This window comes from Dipteris shenzhenensis, chromosome 26 (genome assembly GCF_047967505.1).
Source record: "Dipteris shenzhenensis isolate YYH24624 ecotype China chromosome 26, Dip_SZ_1.0, whole genome shotgun sequence".
Classification (NCBI taxonomy): domain Eukaryota; kingdom Viridiplantae; phylum Streptophyta; class Polypodiopsida; order Gleicheniales; family Dipteridaceae; genus Dipteris; species Dipteris shenzhenensis.
The window spans coordinates 23268094-23290222 of NC_141621.1; the positions used below are offsets into that span (position 1 = coordinate 23268094).

A 22129-nucleotide genomic window follows, 5' to 3' on the forward strand; every position below is an offset into this window, starting at 1 on the left:
CCCAACTCTGCTGCATCCATCTCCGGTACTATAAGGGAATTATCATAGAAATCTAGCAGGCCAACCTGTGTATTTTCAGTACGTGCATTGAAGTCACCAAGGAGGAGAGTGTCCTCCTGTCTAGAGAGCTCTGTGATGTTATCATGAATTGGGTTGTGCCCATCAGTGGTGACTTCTTTTGCATAGGATGATGTGTTTGAACACACTGCAATAAAAATTGGACATGTAACTGGTAGCTGAACCCACATATGTCGTGCATGCTCCTCTCTCTAGATGACAAATATAAGTGGTCTCAGGTGTGCTCTGAAAAGGACCACTCCTCCCGACCCCCGTATCCCGCTGTCTCCCCTCATCTCCTTCCTATGGGCTGATTCCCAGATATATCCCATCACTGTTGGCAGCCCTCTTTTCGGGCTTTCATGGGTCTTGGTGTAGAAGATCATGTTTCTGTCGGTGTATGTTTCCAAGAAACCCCCAGGATTGGACCAAAGGGTACCATTGTAGTGTGGATACCATTGCAATTCCACACTGCTATTCTTAGTCCCCTGTGTGTCCTCATCTCTTGGGTCTGACACCGTCATGTGCTGTCCATCTCCCCCTCTTCTCTTTCTTCCCTTTCATCCCTTTCTGCTCTCTCTGAGAATCACTTTTCCATCTCTATAGACAGCCCATTTACCTGCATCTCTTGCTGCCATAACACGCACCATTCCCTCTCTCCGATGCTCCTGCTGTAGCAATGTGAGGTCATCGTCCAAGTATATTCTTGTCCCTTCCAAGGTTGCCCTCATGCTCGTGAGGGTAGACTTGTCCATTGCTGTTCGGAGTTTCATTACAAGGGGTCTTTTTGGAGTCTCAGCTTTGCCAACTCTCCAATTGTCTCCCATCTTGGTGAACAAGGTTTTGGCATTTGACATAGGGGTAGCTCCAACTGTTAAGCCTCTAACCAAGACATTCAAAGCCTTGCTGCTCCTTCTCTTTTCTTCCTCCAAAGCCTCAGAGATGATCTCTTTCTTGGGAACTGCTGCACCTTTCTTAACCACGTTCTTCCATTCTAACATATCTGCATTCCCTTCGGTGATTTGCTCTGTAAACTCAGCATGCTTTCCTGGTATGGTTGTCTGCAAGGCTGCCATCTCCTTCTTGAGTTTCTCATTCTAAAATTTCAGTTCTTCCATTGCCTTGTGTGCCCCTTCCGGAGTTCCTTGCATGTCTCTTAGTTGCTGTAATTCTGTCCCCATAGCTTGTATTTTGTCATTGAGGCTGTTTCCCACGCTGCCTCCTCCTCCTTCCACTCCTTCTTCTTATTTATCTCCTTTTCCCATTCATCTTGGATACGCCTTCCTTGTTTCTTGATTTCATTGAGTGTCTTATCAATATGTGCTTTCTCTGCCATCAATGCCATGTTGTTGGTCTGGAGGCTATCTACTGTCTCAATCAAGGCCATACAAATTTTACTAAGGTCAGTTAGAACCTCAGAGGTATTTTTAGGTGGTAATCGTGCCATGTAAGCTGTCATAGCACTTTCAAGGGATTTTACATAGCCTTGTGTCGTCATTATTCCAATGTATGAAGCTGTTCACTGTTTATTGCATATTCCAGAAATGAAAGCCAAGGTTTGCTGCCCTGGGGGCCTTAGAATGTGCTCGTAATCTTTCTCTGCCCTTTCTTTGACTTTCCACTATTGCATTTGCTGGTGGAGCTTTCCTCTTTGCACTTTCTTGAGGTTGATGCTGATGTTCTTGATTTTCTTGCTGTTCTTGCAGGTTTAGAGCTTGTGGGAGCTGTGGGCTGGAGACCGTGGAGGGCTGAGAAGCCCAACAGCCCTGTGGGCTAGACAGAGGTGTGACGGGGGCCTTTGCTGGCAGGTCTTGCAGGCCTTGCAGGCCTTGAGGGAGTGCGGGAGCTAGAAGCAGCCCCCCTAGAGCAGCGGGTGCAGATATATGCCCCAGGAAGTGTGTGTGTGGGGGTGACAAGGGCATGCAGCTGCTTCACGACAGCAGCTGCTACCATGGCACGAGAGGTGGAGACACAGCAGAGGTTGGAGGGCCTGCGATATGAGAGGCTAAGGCGCCCGCGACAGGGGCTGAGGCACCGCGATAGGAGGCTAATGCGCCCGTGACAGGAGTGAGGTGCCACGAGCAGGTAGGTAGGTGGGCAGAGAGGGAGGGAGCTGGCGAAGAGGGAGGGAGGGGGCTCATGGGGAGGGAGGGAGAGGGCTGGCGGAAAGGGAGGGATGGGGCTGGCAGAGAGGGAGAGGGAGAGGGAGAGGGAGGGGGCTGGTGGGGAGAGACAGGTGTATTAACGTCTTCGAGAGGCCTCGCGGGCCTATGAGACAAAGTACAGTATCAAAGTGACACATGCTCATACAAGCCACAAAGGGCTCGCTAAGACAGTTTGCTGGGTACTATACTAGACTAAAATCAGAAGTATAAAACATAAACTCCAAGTCCGAAGCTAAAAGACTAATAGCTAGATTGAGTCTAGAGTAGGAGTCAGAAGACATATCCAGGTGCCATGGTGGCTCTCTTGTGAGCTACAAAAATGTCTCGTATTTGTGTCTGTCTAGCCGTCTCACGCTATGGTGGGGGGCGTGGGCTCTGAGCTCTCTATATCCGGTGGGCCATATCAATACTGACGCCTCTGGTTGGGCGATGTCCTCTAAATAGAGCTGTAATGGGCTAGACCACTATTGTGCATGCTCTGGTCCATTGTTGCATCGTGGGAGGCTCTTGCGTCTCTAGCTATGTCCCTCGTCATTGTCGTCTCATCTCGCTGGTCCATGCTGCCCTCATGTTGTCAATCTCATCCTCCTCTATCTTGACATGCCCAATAGCAGACTCGAACGTGTAGAAGTCTATGATGTGTTGCTGAGCTTGATCCACTAGTATCTCCTGCTGAGCAGTCTTGTCCTGCTCTGTGATCTAACGTAGAAGGGTCTCTCTATGATGTCTCATCTCCATCAGATAGAGACCGACGCAGACTTGGTCTTGGAAGGGAATCAATCTAGAGAGAGGCCCAAATCCAAGGCCCTCCTAGAAGAGGTAGTGATAAGTCCTCTGATCTCATAATAAATTGGGAAGGTATATAAGAAGTGCTCCTTCATCTCTAACTCATCCAAGGTGCACAATCTACAGATTAGGTGCTCCCTAGGTGTGGTGGCTCTCCTTGCCTCAGTGCTCAGCTGATGGGATGAGACTCGTATCTGCCCAATGGCCATCCTAAGGGCATGTGAGACTCGCCTGTCCTCTAGATACTGGGGCCTGATGGTCACTCCATCCTATGACACTCTCAGAAAATGGTCGTGATAGAATCGGATCTTGGTGGGGAATTCTTGGTCCCCTCCCTATGTCCGTGAGAGAGAGATGATATGATATGATTGCATCAAAGTCTTCCTGAGACCCTTCAAGATCTATGGGACTGGTGATCACTATCAACTAATAGTGCTCCCTTACATCCAATGAGAGAAAATGTTACAGATTTGTTAAGTGGTGAGTTACTTGTTGGGCCAGCTTGTGTGCTAGTCCCAATACCTTGTTGCGGTGTTTCCAACTCTCTTTCAAGTAGCTTCCTAGCTTTTTGGCTGGCTGCTCCAGCAGATTTTTCAGATTAGCTCTGCTTACTATGTGCGTAGGCTCTGCATCTTAGGAGTACATGCTGCTCATTTTCTACCTCCCGTGTGGGGCAGATTTTGCAGGTCCCTTCTGCTCTGGGGATCCATGTTTTTCCCACCTATCTCTGTCTACCTCGAGATCATGTGAAGTAGTTCTGATTTTGCAGATTAGATGCCTTTTGAATATTGATATCTTCCCCAAGGTATTTCTGCATTCCATAGCTGTCCATTGAGTTAATTTCCTGTTTGTAGAACTGCATTTTTGTCCCTGGGTTTTGCCATAGTTTCTGTAGCATTTTCTGTTCCAATATCTCCCTGATTTCACATGCGTCTTCTGGTATCTCAGCAACTGTTACACCCCATGATTCCATCCACTTCATCCCCTCTCTGCTTCTTTCCTCCCTTATATCCAGTGAGAAAGTATTACAAACGTGTCATGTGTTGAGTACTGTTGAGCTAGCTGTGTGCTAGACCCAGTACTTTGTTGCGATGTTCCAGACTCTCTTTCAAGTAGCTTTCTAGCTTTTGTCTGGCAGCTCCAACAGATTTTTTAGATCTCTTCTGCCCCATAGCCTTCTCTGATATGTGAGTAGGCTCTACATCTCAGGAGTACATGCTGTCCATTTTCTATCTTCCCTGTGGGGCAGATTTTGCAGCTTCTTTCCTCTCTGGGATCCTGGGTCTTCCCCATATACCCCTCTCCACCTTGAGGTCATGTGAAATAGTTCTGATTTTGCAAATTAGATGCCTTTTATGCGTTGAAATGTCTTCCTCGAGGTGTCCATTCCATAGTAGTCTGTTCCTAGAGTGAGTCCATATACAATATTTTTCCTAGAATGGCACAACTTTGCACCTCCATATCAATGATAGCTAAACCACCCTTGGGGTGCAGAAGTACAACCATCTGCCAAACCACCTTGGCTCCGGTGTCTTGTGTACCAAGTGACCCTTACCATAAATAGTGGTCTTAGTTATCCCATGCATCCTTATAGAAACCACCAGCAAGAGGCAGTGTACCAGGCTATTGCCAGTATCACCTGGTTAGCCACCAATTTTAGACCTGCCGAGGATATTTTGGTCGAACTCACATACAGTAGCTGACAGCACACACCCTCAAGGACTGGAGCTGGGATCAGTTTTAAGCCAAGTGTGTTGTAAAAGTTTGCTAACTTATGTATGCACTTTCAGACCGAATATTTCTTTTTTACTGTTTCCTTTCTGGAAAGTCTTCTATGCCTTCCGATCTATGCTAGCTTGGCTAGCTTAACCACCGTTCATTTGAAAGTTGAACATACAACTTACTGCCTCTTTCTTTGAAGAGTTGGGTGAAGAGCGTTCCCAAAGACATTGTCTTTGTGATCTTTTTAAGACACTTTTTTTTGGGGGGTTGAAGTTCTCCAAAGGAAAGGAAGAGGATTCCTAGAGGTGCTCATTTATTGGCAATTCAATTAGCCTTTTTGGCCTCTATTAGCGTTTGTAATGCCGTAAGGAAGTAGGGATACAGTCTGTGAACAAAAGACTGATATCCTACTTCAACAAAGATACATTCTCTCCACTCCTATGTAGGCCCACTGAGACACCGGATCAAATGGTTTGAAGTAATGAATGCCTTACAGTCAAACCTGTATGGGAGTTTGGAGGAGGTGTTTTTAAGAAAATCATGCTGTTGGTGGATTCATGCACCGGCGGCTTTGCATTATATTTTAATTGGTGATGTATTGTGATGCTCTTTAATTGAGTGAAAATATCACTTGTGAAACACACATTGAAGTTATGTACTCTTCACAATGTTACGTTCATGGCATGATAATTCCATACTGTCTCGATTTCCTTGTATCTTTCAAATAGCTGAAGTTAAGGGTGATTGTTGATGGCCGCCTTTGCGTTCTTTGAAGTTTAGAGTAGTATATTTATGCCCATTCTTGTTTGGGCTCTGGTCCTCTTTGTTAGCAGAAAGTAGGGATTTACTGGACTAATAGCATGCTTTTCTGCTGAACGGCTTGGTCTAAATCCGCAGGGGAAAATTTGTGGTGGAGTATGTGGGAGAAATTTTGACGCATGGAGAAGCCCATGAGCATGGGATGATTAAGGATAAGTCGAATCTGAGGTGGGTGCACTCTGTAAAATGCTATTATGGCAATCATCTGACTCTATTGAGCTACCTATTCTTGAGTCTGCATGATCCATTTGCTGATTTAGACAGTCCTTACAAGGAAATCATCATTAATAACAGTCTCTAATGAAAGAATTGTGTATTTTTCACCAGTTGTCTCCTTAGTATGGATCACCCTGGAATGTCTCCTGAGGATCTTCTCGTGGTTGACAGTTTTGAGATGTCAAATGTGGCACGCTTCATAAATCACAGGTTCGATGAATATGTAGCAAATATACACACCAACTGATATGTATCCTACTAAGTTGTGCTTGTGAAAGACATGAAGCAACTTTCAAGACAAATTGGTAGCTTTTTCTATGTGGCACATGGTGTTTCCCCTCTTCCTGAAATTAACATCTTAGTTGGTGATCTGTCTGCAGTTGTGAAGGGAACTTACGAATATACAGGGTGTATAGTGAAACAATGGATCTCAGGTTCTATCGCATTGGGATGTATGCAGCCCGTGATTTAGAGATCGGGGAAGAGTTATCCTATGATTACAATTATTCCAACTGCAGGGGCATGGATAAAACTGACTTTTTAAGAGACCTGACAGCTATCAAATGTTTATGTGGAACAAGGAGTTGCAAATTAAAACTGTGGACTGGGGCAGCTTAATTTCCACAAGGCTGGCCTGGTTCTTATTTGTATTTACTGTAATCATATATATTATATACATCCCTTAAGTGCTGTAAAGCTCTGCTGCAAGGACTAACCAATAGGAAAAAAAGGGTTCAGGCTCTGCATCTTGTAAAAGTTTGTGCAGGGCCGAATTCAATTCAAAAAGTTCTACAAAAGCTACTGCCTAACATTGGCCTTGTGGTGGGGACTAAACACATTCCTTTCCTCGGTGCGCATGTCACATGGAGTGTGAGTAATCTCAGTGAACATATTGATGAAGAAGCTGTTTGTTGTGACGATATTCCAGCATGGCTTCAATGGGGGTGTCCTGGAGAAGGGCTAGTGTAATTCTGCAAGAGTCTTCCTGAACGTATAGTTTGGTCGAATGTCTCTAATGCCTTTTACAGGAAATTGTAACCCCAAAGGGACAGGAGATGATGGTAGTATGCAGCTCTAGAGTGTAGTGTGACGAGGTGATGGTGCTAGATGCAATGAAGTCAAATTGAATGTAGAAAAGTGGTAGGGGCAGAATTAGATAAAGGTGCATAGTTAGAAAAAGGGAGAGAATGGAAGGGGGAATGCTGAAGGAATGTGGTAGGGGAGAGAGGAAGAGGTGGGGAAGAGAGAGAGAGAGAGAGAGAGTAGGCACGGAGGAGGGAGGAGGAGAGAAGGATAGGATTAGATGTCACTAGGATTAGATGTCACATGAAAAGTGAGTACAAAGGGTAGGTGAATTATATGAGAGTGTAGGCAAGTAGGAGGACTTAATGTACCCTCCACTATATCTTCTTTTTGCCCCTCTCTAGGCCTTAAGATCACCTAGCCAAATTAGCCCTAATTGGCCCAATCTTAGCCTTCATTACAATCCATCCCTCAAAATAAATGTCCTCAAAATTGTAGGTGTTGGTTAGCCACCAAGGCTCCCTATTGTAAAAAGGACATACTCCATCATGCATGCCACCAAGGGCAAAAGGAAATGTGATATATTCCTTTGCCTTGGATGTGTGGTACCCTTTGGGGTCATATGGTTGGTAATCCATTGTGGCACTCTTCATCACAAAGCTCCATAATCACATAAGGGTCATATGGTTGGTAATCCATTGTGGCACACTCATCATCACAAAGCTCCATAATCACATAAGTTTTTTGTCTCCATGGTTTTTGTTCTGCACATCCCATTGTGCTTTATGTCCACTTTTCTCCATGTGGGAAGCATTGATTGCTTTGCCATATACCCCACTTCAACGAGCTATCTTTTCATTGCATCTCTGGTTATGCTGTCCTTACCAAATGGAAGAAGTAAAAATCATCTTCATTACAGCTATTGTATCTAGACTTAAACAACCTCCATAACTTTCTAATCCCCTGACATTCCATGGATTTAGAGTTCTCACATATGAGACAACATAGGCCTCGAATACTTGGATGCTAGCATACATGTCTTTCGAATGCTTTCCAAAGATAGTCTTTGTTGAAACATGTGCATCTAGCCTTTGAACAACCAAATAATGTGGGAGATGAATCAGACATGCCAAGAGTCATATAAGCATGGTCCCACTCGTAGGAATCGGCCCAATTGCATCAAGATGAAGAAAATGGCAAAGCACTAGAGATCCTCTCCTTTGTCGATGGGTACACAGAATTGCAACCCCCTGGTGATAAAGTAATCAAAATAAGAAGGGGGCATTGGATTCAGCAAATGACAAATCCTTTTTGACCTCCACTTGCTTCAAGTTGAAAGGGGTGAGGTGTACATGTTACTCTTGTAGTAAGGAGATAGCACAAACATGCACATCCCCCAAAAGCAAAGTGCATGTGTTGACCCATAGTCTTTGAGTACGCATACCTTGCTTGTTGGTTGCAATTGAGTACACAATTGAGCAAGCATGTTTGCCATAATCCTCAAGTACCAATAACCAAGATCCAATCAAGCACTCTATGAGTACTCTTCTTTCTTGAAGGTGAGGCATGAACTTGCATATGTTGATATTCAAGATATGTTGCAAAAAATTACCATTCATTGGTTGCATACTTTTGGTCCTTTTGCCACACAACGTGAGTAGGTTGCAAATAACATGAACATTAAAATTGGAACAAGGCCTAGTTATACATTCTCTTGTAGCCATTCCTTTCCAAGTGGCTTCTTCAAGCTCACTTAGCTCTTTCGCAAAGTTGCCTTTGTATAAGCTTTCCATACAACCCTTGTGTAAGCTTTCCATACAAGGCACAATTTCCAAAATTGATTTCATTGTAGGATTTTCAGTCAAGTCAATTGGTATATAAGTTTCCATAAATTTTCGTTTTGAAAAAGTGGCATTCACATGAAACTGTGTAATGCATTACCCCTTAAAAATGATCGCATAAAAAATTTCAGTTCCATAGCCACAGTGCTCAAATATGAAAGTACAATGGACCCATTTCTATCAGGGCTTGAAAGCTTGTTTATCAAGCAGTCAGTGATTTTAACATCATTCTAGTCTATGATTACATATTGCATGTCGCCATGAAGAAACTAGTAAACATATCAGTGGTCTCCCTACGGTACCAACATCCATGCACCTTCATTGTTGACAAGATGCAATAATTGCATGTAATATAAACAAGCGTAATGCCTTGATAAACATGCAAAAATGTGTCCCAAAAACCTCTACATCGCATTGCATTAGGACCGCGATCATAACAGTTGAATCTCAAGGCTTGTCTTGTTGGCTTATGTTTGCAACATGCTGGATAGAACTTTTGTACATATTTCTAAATTTTTTGATCATAGGTTGTATTGATATCAACCTTAGAGTTTTGTTCAACCTCATCATGTGCACGTGGATTTGCTTTTGCAAGTGTCAATACATGGTAACAATATTTATCACATGTTGTATGCGGCACGAGGACACGCTTCTGAAGTTCTACTCTTGCATTTACAACACTCCCTTATGGAATGCCAACACTCCCTTATGGAATGCCATTGTTCTCCTTATGGCTACTAAGTGTAGAAGGCAAAACTCACAAGTATACTCATCTAGTGAGCAGAAGTGAAGGGCATTAGTTATGCTAAGGTGTGGCCATAATCCACACTGTCATGCTCTTGAATTTGTTGTGATGCAGCTTCATGATTAAAACTGTCATGCATATCTTGTTCTTGTTGCACAAGCTACTACTACTCTTCATTGTGTGTAAGTTTATTTTGGCACCTAACTTGATCCAAAGGTTCAACTAACTCAAACAAAACTAAACCAGCTAACATAATTTGATTAAACTAATCTTGACCTAATTATAACTAACCCACACTAGCCTATAGCTAGACTAACCCTATGAAAAGTTAAAGGTTCTTTGCAAGTGCTCGACGGCATGGCAGAATAGAGCAACGACGCGGTTGAATTGGGCAGCGACGGTGGTGGCAAGGGAAGCAAAGCCACATGTAATCATCATAGTGTGTAGCTTAATAGGTTTATGAGGAATAGTGTTAGGAGCATGGCTTTGATACTGAGGAAGAAAATAGGTAGGGGCAAAATTACAGAAAGTGGAAGAATCAATGGGGAGGGAGAGAGGAAGGGGGAGAGTTGAAGGAATGGGGTAGGGGGGGGGGGGGAGAGAGAGAGGGAGAGAGAGAGAGGGGGGGAGAGAGAGAGAGAGGAAGAGGGAGAGTTGAAGGAATGAATTAGGGGGGGAAAGGAGAGAGAGAGAGAGAGAGAGAGAGAGAGAGAGAGAGCATGTGGGAGGAGGAAGGAGGAGAATAGGATAAGATTAGATGTCACTTGAAAAGTGAGTACAAAGGGTGGACTCTATGAGAGAGTGTGAAGTTACATAGGAGGAGAGTACTATAGGATTAGATGTCCCATCAAAGTGAGAACAAAGTGTGTGGAGGTGGGCTTGCACTATTTCCTTTTTGCAACCTCTTTACACATTAACATTCCTTAGCTAAATTAGCCCTAACCTTCGCTAAAATTGGTGCAATCTTGGCCTCCATTACATTGAGCATGTGACTTCAGCCTCTGCTGCACTATAAGGCAAGAGTCCTTGAAGATTGCTTTATAAGAAATCTGTAGCCACCATCGGCACCACTTGAGATGGGTTGATGAGTCTTGCAAATTTGAAATATTTGCAGTAGTTTCAATATCATGGCCACCCTTGTGAGTTAACATTTAAGTAACCTAAACCGAATTACAGACCTTGATATTAAATTGCAATCAATATATTGATCGAAAGTTTGAATAATGTGGATATCACGGGGAGGCTTTGAGCTCTCTTAATGTCTGAAATACATTAGTTAAAGATAATTGCTACTTATGCTAAGATTGCATATTGTCAAAGATTGATAAGCATGGTAAACCTTCAATTTGTTGCACTTTTAGCTAGAGCATCAGGGTTTTTGTTAATCCGGAATATCATTGATAGGTATATCATTGCTTTGTTTTATGTTGTAACTCTAGACAAAAAGGTTGTTTTAACCTTCACAAGATCAAAACCTCAGTGGTGGCCTTCTATTAAATTGACAACAAAACGAAAAACCAAGAGTTTGCAAGAATGTAGGAGTGGGGTTCTCTCAAGGAGGTTTGCTTTATGATACACAAATAATAGCAATGAGAAAGTAGATAAGGAAGAATGGTGCAGACGATTGTCACACCAATAGCTAGAAACTAGAATGCAACTCTTACAAGATTGAAAGTATGGACTGCTATTGTTTAAGTCTCTAGCACCATACAAGGCTTAAAAAATGATTTGGTCTAGGGACGCCTCAACTTATCTTAGTTCCCTCTTGCTTGTGTGTATGCGGTAATTAAATTCCATGGATGTAGGATGTGATAAGGAATGGACATGGGGAAGCACATCATCATCATTTAACATTAGCAAGGAGCTAAATTTTTTATTGTAATTTGTTAACCCAAATATACTTAGAATTGAGTGTCTTGGCAAGGAGTGGGAAATTTAAGAAATTAGCAACATTAAGGTGCAGCTACCAACTAGAGATTTAGAACATTTTTAAAAGTTGTACTTATGAAAAATACTCTTGATATTTTCACAAATTATCAAGTCAAAAATGACTTAACCTGAGGATTTCCATGTGAATGGCCAGGGTTTGTGAATGACACATACATATTTATATGTGTGTGTGTGGGGGGGGGGGGGGGGGGCATGCGATGATATGATGAAAGTAATATGACAACAAAACGAAAAACCAAGAGTTTGCAAGAATGTAGGAGTGGGGTTCTCTCAAGGAGGTTTGCTTTATGATACACAAATAATAGCAATGAGAAAGTAGATAAGGAAGAATGGTGCAGACGATTGTCACACCAATAGCTAGAAACTAGAATGCAACTCTTACAAGATTGAAAGTATGGACTGCTATTGTTTAAGTCTCTAGCACCATACAAGGCTTAAAAAATGATTTGGTCTAGGGACGCCTCAACTTATCTTAGTTCCCTCTTGCTTGTGTGTATGCGGTAATTAAATTCCATGGATGTAGGATGTGATAAGGAATGGACATGGGGAAGCACATCATCATCATTTAACATTAGCAAGGAGCTAAATTTTTTATTGTAATTTGTTAACCCAAATATACTTAGAATTGAGTGTCTTGGCAAGGAGTGGGAAATTTAAGAAATTAGCAACATTAAGGTGCAGCTACCAACTAGAGATTTAGAACATTTTTAAAAGTTGTACTTATGAAAAATACTCTTGATATTTTCACAAATTATCAAGTCAAAAATGACTTAACCTGAGGATTTCCATGTGAATGGCCAGGGTTTGTGTTCATATCTAAACTTATTTAAGGAATTATTTAGAGTGATACCTTTGCTTAAATTCTTGATGTTGAACATTGTGAAGGCATCTCAAACTCCAATAGTGATTTGGCCATGTGTGCTATCTGTGCCACTCTATGTTTCTCCAATTCTTGCATTCTCAATGCTTCTATTTAGGGTTGACCCCTTATCTCATCTTTTAGACCACCTTGCAACCTTTGTCAAAACATTTTTATTGAAGTGGATGTGAGACAAATATTGCAACTAGATGGCTTTCTCTAGCGATGATGGAGAAGATAGGGTAGCTTCTGGCTCTATAGCAAGCCAACGGCAGTGTCCTTAGTATTCAAGTTCTAGAGACCACTGGACTCAGACCCAATCATGAAACAAACTCTAACAGCACTTAGGATGTTGACATGCAGGATTTCATACGAGATAAGATGGCTGCATCATCTCCAACATCCCTTGACCTAGCTTCACCCTCCACTTGGAGGAAAGAGACATGCGAAGTTTGCAAAAACGTACGGCGGACTCAGAAGCACTAAGAAAGTTGTTGGCGGAGTTCAGAGCTACTCCAAACAGTTTTCTTGTGTTCAACCAGGAGGCAAGCAGAATACAAAATGTGAAAGTTGTCTCATTCGCAGCTCCTAACCTGAATCACTTGTCTAATGGAGCCCCCAATATGCACCAGCCACAACTAGGAAAACCATATAGGAGGTGCCTCGAGGGTCCTTTACAAGAGCTCTCCAAGGAGGTAACCGAAGCTTGATTAAGTCTCCCTCAGTTTCGAAGTAGATGGCTCACCTCACGGGTAAAAAAGTCTTCAACGAGCCCGCCCAAGGTAGCTCAAGAGAAGCAAGAAGTCCTGGAGTTACTGAAAAAGAATCTTGTTCGGTGGTGGCACTTTCAAAGGTAAGCTACTGACAATTAAAGTGCATAAAGACATTAGATGATAGAGTGGCTCTGTTCTTGTGCGGTTGTCAGATATATCCATGGACCTCATCCTCCTGCCATGCTTCTAGAAGGTTGGGTTTAGAATTTGTGGTCCCGTAAAGGTCTCAATTGTCACTAGTATTCGCTTCATTAGCAATGGGTATACAATGTTTCTATTTGAGAAACTAGAAATGGCAACGGAGGTAGTTCAAAAAGGTACTAGGATGATTAGGAGTCAACCTCTTCTTGTCCAATTGTGGGAGCCCTCTTTTAATATGGACTCGCCTCCTCCTTTCAAAGCCCCAATCTAGGTGGAGTTTCCTAATTTGTCGTTGTCCTTGTTCCCTCAATTAGAGTCCCTCTGTGCACCTCTAGGCCATTTTTTGGGTCTTGAAGCTAAAAGGTTCATTAGCCTGAGGGGAAACCCTCAAGCTTGTGTCCTGATGAACTTAGTAGGTGAACCTCCAAACACCATCCATGTTTTGGATGGCGATGGCTCAAAACTTATCCAAAAGTTTTTTTACAAGAATTTACCAAACCCGTGTTTCTTGTGTGGTCTAGGATGCCATTTCATTAAGGATTGCCTAGCCAGGACCACCAACCGTAGGAAGGAAAAAGCTGAAGAGCTATTCAAACTCCACGGCTTGAAAAATTAGATAAAGAGGCTCCCTCAGCAGAGCCTCAAGAACCAACAATAGACAAAGTACCTGAAAAGCACAAAGATACAAGCAAAAAGAATAGAGGAAATCCCACTGGTGATAGACGAGAAGATGGTCGAGAGTTAAGAAGAGGAAGAGGAATTTGTAGCTAACATGCAAGATGTCAAAGCCTAGCTGGAATAAGTAGAGCATGAATCTTTGGAAGACCATCCTTTTATATTAGTGAAGGGGAAAAAACTCTATAGACAAAGAAAAGAAGTCAGTTGGTTAGTGTGTCAGGGAGCAAATCCAAAGACCCAAACCCCATTGAGAGAGAAAAGAGGAGAATGTTGAGAGGATTTGGCCTTTCCCCTTAGCACAGTCTGGTGAATTTTAAGAGAAAATAAATAAAAGTACTACCCAATGATGTAGAAATCATTCCCAATAAGAGTTTTATTTTCTTAGTGTCAATGTTCAAGGATTGACTAATGATCTCAGACCCATGGTTTTCAAAAGATGGTTGAGAGCAAGAGGAATTATTCCAAATTTCGTAGCCCTCCAAGAAGTTAAAGTAGGAGGAGCAGAATTGAGGTGGCAAATAAATCAGATTGATAATAAGAGAGTCTGGTATCACATAGATCACGAAGAGGGAAGAGGTGGAGCAGCTCAGGGTGTTTCGTTGCATCTAGCTCAAGCAGTAGGCAGGGCCCTGTTGAGAGTTCACGCTCAACATCATGTGATCATGTGTGCATAGCACCATCACGTGATCATATGTGCATAGCACTAACCTTATAGAGTGCTATAAAGGAAAGGGTTAGATCCCCTAACCCTAACCCTAAAAGGGTTTGTATATATTCTATTTATTCAACTAAATCTAGTGTACAATTAGTCATTTGTGGTGTGCTCTCTAGCTGTGCCCTCTCTTCTCATCTCCACTCTTCTCCTCTCCCCTCTTCATATTTTGTCATGGTATCAGAGCTCCCTTGCCTTCTGCTGAGGCATTGCGATTCTTGAGAGTGTGAGAGAGATTATGAGATTGAGAGTTCTCTTGAGTGTTCTCCGTGAGAGTCCACTTCCAGTGAGAGATCTTCATCCGTCCATTTGAGAGAAAATTTCTGTCATTCCTTAAGAGATTTCCATTCATTTCTTGAGATTTCCTTGTGAGGATTTCAATTAATTTTGTGAGACATTCTTATTGTGAGAGAGAGAGATTTCATGAGAGATTTCTGTTATGAGATAGATATATTCATTCGGTGTTTCTTCTTGAGTGTTTGTAAGAGATTTTATTCTCTGTCACTCACCACAGCGAGCTTTACCTAAGGCTCTCCAAGGGTTTGCAGCAGACTATTGAAGCAACAAGCTTCTCATTCAATAGCCTCTTCGTAGCCAACATAATCTACAGCCAACACACAGAGCTGCCTATGCCCATCGATAGCAGCTCTCCCTACATCCTTGGGATCTCCAGTGGCTCTTACGACCATCAACACGAACACTGCGGGCATCACCTGCTTCAAATGATTGACTCCCACAATGCCCTTCATTAGCTCTTCATGCATGATCTACAACGACCATCTACGAACAGCTTCAAAGCGCTCCTAGCCTCGAGTCTCCCACAACCAACAACAGCGCGGACCATCGCAGCTCTAACCTGACCTACTGCTCCAGAATGCTCCTGCCTTCTTTGTAAGCAGCTCCATAGTTGCCATCATCTACTCTAGCCACGGTCGACTCGAGCTCACATGTAGCTCCCACGCTTGCAAGCTCCAACCGGACTCAGCGACGCTCTCCAGCACCTTCTTCAGTCGGCCATCTCCCCACATAGAGAGAGCTCTATCTCTCTCTAAAAGTCTCTCTCTAACCCACCATCTGCCACATGGCAGATAATGTTGGGTCCCCTAACTTTGGTTAGGTAACTGTGGTTAAGTTAGATAAACCGCAGTTAAGTCGATTGGTTAGATCTTTGCCACATGGCAACCTTATCTCCAATTGCCACATCAGCAACCCTTATCTTACCTGCCATGTCATTTGCCATGGTGGTAACCACGTAAGTAGGCACGTCACCCTGCTAGCTCAGCAAGCCACATCATTAGCCATGTCATCTATGCCATGTCAGCACAGACACATCATCTGGCTACGTCATCAGCCACATCACCTGTGCCACATCAGCATAAACACATCATTTGCCACGTCATCTGGCTACATCAGCAACCACATCACCTATGCCACATCATCAACCCATGTCATAAGCCATGTCATCATTGCCATGTCACCTTGTTGACATCATCATTTGTGCCACCTCAGCTGTCCAGTCAGCATTGACCTCTGCAGGCACACACAGTGCTTCACAGTCACTACATGTGACCATATCTGCCACCTTAGCACCGGCTCCACTGGCACCTCTTGCTAGGCACAGAGCCACATCATCATTGCATGTGACCCACAGTGACACATCATCATTAGCACCATTTGCACTCCTTTTGCCCCTCCACCTTGATCAAGTCATATCTCTTGATCTAGGAAGAATTTGAGGGTGCTTCAAAAAGGAAAGTCGCTTGCTTTTTCATGCTCTACGCGCTCATCACATCATGCGTACATTTTAGTGCAAGTTACACTCACATTTTAGCCTCACCGACAAAACCACTTCATGCACATTTGCTTCTACATCGACGCATTTGACCCATCACTTAAAAATAACAAAAGAAAAGGAATTATTTGTACACAGTGCATAGACACATAGCTTTTGTTTCTTTTAGCTATGCTTACATCTTGTTAGGAGATACCCCCAGCAAAGTGCCCTCAAATTTGAATGTTATTCATAGCTCTGTAATATGGACCATTTGGTATCAAAGGTGTACTAAGGTGTTCAATGATGCTCAAATTGATGCTAATGGCTACTTTTAAACTTATGGATGATCATAGGAAGGCAGAGATAGTTTTCAAAGGTTAGCCAACTTTAGTTATAGATTCAAGATTGCTGCAAAGAAGAAGATAAGCTAGCCAAAGAAGAAAGCTTGTTGCTGGCCCAAATTCAATAACTTGTGGAGAGCCCTGCATACGAGCTCAAAGTCTGCACACAGTAACTGATTGGATTCCCTTTAGACACACACAGTCCTACTTAATACCAACCTCTCCTCCATGCCCATCAGTTCTCTTGTTGGTACTCTTCTGCCCCTTTGCGATGATGCTCCCCTCTCAGTTTCACTTCTTGCTTAGATGGGCTCCCTCCTTCAACCCCCTCGCACTGGTTTTGTTTCTCTTGTCGCACCAATGTTAGCAACTCCCTCCCCCTCAGTCATTACTTGTTTTCAAGATTCAAGAGGCCGATGTACGGTATCGACCCTGCAAGTGTGTCCTTCAAGGTATGAAATGAGAATTTATCAAAAGAAAGCTTCTTTGAATCTCTACAGAGGGCGTCGAGCTCGGTTGTTCTTAAGGTTATCACCCATGTGGTCCCAAAAGAGGAGATACAAGATGCATAGTGATGATTTATACTTCTGTTCTTGAAAGCTTCTTCTCCCCTTTTTTGCTCTCCGGGGGTAGAGAACTTATTATGATCTACAAGTTTATCTTGACTTTATAATATAAACCCGCATTTTCAGGGGAAAAATATATTACATTTTTAGCAGACCCAAGAATTGTGTGCACCTCTCTTTGCCTTTGTGCCCTCTTTTTCTCATACTCAATGACAAACCCTTGCATGTTTCTCATAGCTCTAGCTCACTTTACTGTCACTAGCTCCTCTCCTATAGATTAATTCTCCAAATCTTCTCCATCTATGTGGTGACCTTGCAATCTTCTAGAAAAGTTGCATGAAACTTATAGGCCATCATTGCTGCGGCTTTTGCACTAACATTGGTAACCAAAAACTTAAAGATTAATGGGTAATTATCTAATATTGATGACTTGGGATAGACTCCTTCCAGGCAATAACCCTATTGAGTGTCATATATCCTATCTAGTCTCCCTTCTCTTAACTTGTTTCACTTTTGCCGATTTGTCCATGAAATTGTATGCATACCATTACCATCTAGAATGCCAACACAGTTTACTAGCTTATAATCATCCTTGAGAGAGCCCCATTCACCTATGCACATGTCATGCTTGTGGTGGGTTTTATTCCACGAGGTTCCAATCTCCTAGCACGTACTATTATTTCTCATTTAAACAATCATAGAAACTCTTGAATTGATCCATTCTCTCTTTTGTCATTGTAAGAATACACTACAAATATGTTAAGCGTTACAATCCCCTTGCAATTTTCCACAATGTTCCAATCTCCCAACAATATCCATTATTGCTCATTTCAACATTCATATAAATTCTTGTATTGGTTCATCCCATCTCTTTTAGCATTGTAAGAATATACACTATGAAAATGTTAAGCCGTAGAATTCCTTGCAAATTTTACAACAATGCATTTAGTAATCTTTGTCTTTCTTGAATACACTACTCTCCACTTCTTTTTAATTTCTTGAGCCATTGCATTTGGTCATAGCCTATTAAGTAATCTCAAACAAGCCTTCTTTTTATTTGCACCAGATAATTCTATTAGATCCAATGCACTTAGTGTATCTCCTTATAGGTCCCTCCCACTCCCATCCTTCCTTTGATGTAGCAATCTAGCTTAGAGATTCATAAGAAAGAGAGGCAAACATATTGTGATTCTCCTTTGCAAAACAACATTCCACCCCACAATATCCTTCATTCACTTGATGTTGCATTTGAAATTTTTTGTATGATGCAAGAATGATTGAATCGATTAGAGGGAACCTTGTTTCTTTTAAAGTCTTTGACAAGTCCTTCTCTCTATGATTATGTCTTCCATAGTTTCTTGCATTTGGATTTACACCTTCAAAGTGCTTGTAGCATTGACTTTTTTGCACCATTTGCCAATGGCTTTGGTACTATTGGCATTGTATGAAATGTCGTCCCAAGTGTTCTTGGCTTTCTATCTACATCCTTTACTCCATTGCTCTACTTTCCATTCCATCTGCTTCTTTTCCTCAACTTTTTTATTTTCCTTTGTATGACAATTCATTTTTAAGTGACCTTCCTCATAGCATTTGTCGACATGGATAAATTGCACCTCCTATTTCCAAAGAAGAACCACTTGACATTAGTGTTATATGGCCATATTTCCTTCTTGTTCTAGAGTATTTGTGTACAAGAACAATCTACATGATCACCTTTTTTCATGATTGCTGTAACCATAGGCAATCAATCAACACTAAGAAACCCTCAATGGAGAACATAGGCCATGAAACTGCGAATATCATGGAGCTTTGGATGGATGAGAAATTTGCCAATGTCTTGATCTGTATACTACTTGGGATAAAACCCTTTACTAAATAAAGTGTATGCCTCCATTCCCCATCTCAATCGCTATACATCTTTCTAGATCTTTATACATAGGCAACCTCCCTTTGAAAATATACCTCCTTTGGAAATACACCTAAAGATTAAAAATGTTGATTTGATGGATTCTGATGGAGCATCAATAGTAACCTCATATGTGTGCCCAGTGACAATTGCTCCTTCTATTTTATTTTTATCGAGTCTTTAGGAACATTTTAGTTGTAACTTTGTTGTGTTCTAGTTAGGGTAGAGGGGCTAATTTTAGTGCATCATAGAATTTTTCAGTGATGTACAAAATGTGGATGAATTTTTGTCCTCGTAAGGGACTATGGATTCATGCTGGCTTTTTTGTAAATCAGGGCCTATGGCTCTTTTTTCAAAGAATTGGGTCAAGCTGACCCTATTAAAATTGGTCTAGACTACCTTAATTGTACTTAAGATTCATTTCATATTTAATGTTGCCTTTTGCATGAGAGGCCAAGGTTTTCTTAATGTATGACAGTGGGTTCCATTCCAGGGTCCCCCTACATTTATTTGGCCCTTCCCCCTCTTTCACCTCTCTTCTCCTTTTCATTCATACCCATATGTATTTTACTTTCAATTGCTTTTTTCCTTCCCAATTTACTCATGATGTGGCCTTGCCCTTTTACATGTCACTTGAATTTTTAAATAGGGGACTTAGTGGTTTTGCCACCTTGTTTGAATTGACTTCCAGAGCAAGAGTGTCTAGTGTGTGGTCAAGTGAAATGCTTTTGGGGTCATATAAAGTGAAGTCATGAAGGGTTTTTTTACATTTTCCTGAGTCAACATGGTCTTGCATGCTTCAGGAATTTGACATGTTCTGGTGTCCATCTCAAGGGGCTTTTCATGAGCGTGTACCCTGGGTGCATGCAAGTCTTAATGTGCATGCTAATGTGTGTGAGAATTGTGTGACCAAAAGGTCCAAAATGTGCCTTGGGAGGTATTTGCATTTTTACGGAGAGTGATAAATTCCATGTGATGATGTGGCTGTAATCAAAAGGGCATGCATGACGTGAAAAAGGAGCTGGAGGCTTTTGGTGGATGAGGGAAGAGGTGATCGTGAGCTCGAGGGAGAATCGGGCATTACCAGAGGTGATCGTGAGCTCCGAACGGGGAGAGCTGGGTGACAAAAAGGCATGGCCATGAGCAGGAGACTCGTGGGCGAAGTAAACGGAGCAGGTGAGCTTCTAAGAGGAAAAAAGAGGTGACGAGCATCTTTCAGGAGGAAGGAACGATTGTGACATATGAAGCTCTGTGAGCAGTTGATGACGATGAAGAGGTGAGGAGCAGACAATGGAGCTTGGGCGTCAGAGCAAGATAAGCTTGGGCGTCAGAGCAAGATAAGTTGTAGTAAAATTTTGATCATGAGCCAAGTTACTAGTCGTTGCCTCGTGGGAGCTTGGGGACTTGGATGGATCGCTACTGTGCGGGCTTGAATACTTTGGAAGATGTAAGGCATTCACCGTAGTAGGCAGTAATCATTGCATGATGAACGATGGACAGAGGCAAGTATTTTGTGCGACGATTTTTTGCCAGGGGTTGAAGCCATGCTTCAGGCTATTGTGAGCTACTAATTAGGTGAATTTCATTCAGGTGGGCACATGGAGAGAGACGAAAAGCCGCTCACAGGCTAGTTTTTTTGGAGGAGAACTCTCGCTCATTGGGGTCGCACACACAGGAGGCTGCATGCTTCAAGAGAAGGGAGGCCAGGAACTACGTGAGCTGGGGGATTGGGCGTCTCGGTACGTAAGGAGAGGGAGATCGGAGATAGGACCGAGAATTCAGTGAACAGGAGGCTAATGCAATGTGAAGGCCTTAATCGAGTGATGAATGTGGTGAAGCAAAAGTATGAGCTAGCACATACATGAATTGATAGCAAGAAGGGCGATGCGCATGTTCCGTGAGTAGGAAGCTTTTGCAGGGTGGAAGAAAGGCACTCTGTGAGCAAGAGAGAAGTAGCAATGTTCGTGATCATTCCATGAAGGAGAGGGCAGCTGAAGGAGCGCAACTGTGAGCTAGTTGGAAGGATGTGCAACTGCTCTTGTTGTGGGTGATGGGAGTGTATTGTGAGCAGTAGGAGAGGTGATGGAGAAGCTGCAGACTTGGCAGCTTTAGGGTCCTGGTTCTTGTTGAAGAGGCAGATCAGAATAGTGCCATTACCATAGGAAATGGGTACAAGTGAGTAGGAGAGTAGCTACGAGGTGGCTATTATAGCATGAAGGTAGAGACAGGCTGGTGGAAGGGCCGTGAGCTTGTGTGCTTTGTAGGAAAAGTTGTTTGGGAATAGGAGGGCTACAGAAGGAGAGCTAGGCAGCAGGAGCTGGTGGTTGCGATTATTTTCTAACTAGAGAGTCTTCCATGCTAGGGAAGAGCTAAGAGATTGATGACCTTGGTGTAACTAAGAAGATGTTTCTGGTGTTCGAAATGAACCGCAGGGTGGAGGCAATAATTGTATCACGTCATGTGCAATATGAAGTGATGTACAATGAAGTCATAGAGGAGCGGTGGACGCTGCTTCTACAAATAACAAATGAGATAGCTACAGGATTGGAGTTTCCCAGGAGCCAGTGGCCAAGAGATCTATTTTATGAGAGATATATACAAGAACATGTTTTTTTCTGAGACTAGAGTGTAGATATCACATTAGAGTCATTTGAGTGTGGGTCTAGTTCTATAAATACTTTTGTGGAAGGAGATAGAGTGGTACCAGTAGGAGAGTTACTGGGGAAAATAAAATAACAAATGTATTTTTGTTTAGAGGTAGAATCACAGTATGAAGCAGTGAGCTTCAGCTGAAACTTTCAGTTTGAAGAACTCCTCAACTTTGAAGCACAAGGGGTGTGGCATTTACTGTTATATGTAAATGATGATGAGTGGCAAGGTGTTGTGTTACCAGCAATGGATGACCTCCCAGAAGAAATTCTTTGGATGAGTCTTTGTACTGATGTTGAGTTTGATGAGTGGATATAAATACCCAAAAAATAGGAAATTGTACATTCATGTACTTGATCTTTTAGATGATGTGTTTTGCTTGAAGCTTGTCTGGGATGAAGACTTC

The 22129-nt window shown here is 42.5% G+C and overlaps 1 protein-coding gene across 1 annotated transcript in view; it reads left to right on the forward strand.

The window, feature by feature from the left end:
• LOC147884839 (uncharacterized) overlaps positions 1 to 6557 on the forward strand; it is a 51292-nt gene extending 44735 nt beyond the window's left edge. The window contains exons 12-14 of the mRNA XM_087397707.1: positions 5628 to 5717; positions 5877 to 5975; positions 6146 to 6557. Of these exons, the coding sequence (XP_087253833.1) occupies positions 5628 to 5717; positions 5877 to 5975; positions 6146 to 6383 (427 nt within the window). The 3' untranslated portion in view covers positions 6384 to 6557. The remainder of the gene's footprint in view (positions 1 to 5627; positions 5718 to 5876; positions 5976 to 6145) is intronic.
• Positions 6558 to 22129: the final 15572 nt, after the last annotated feature.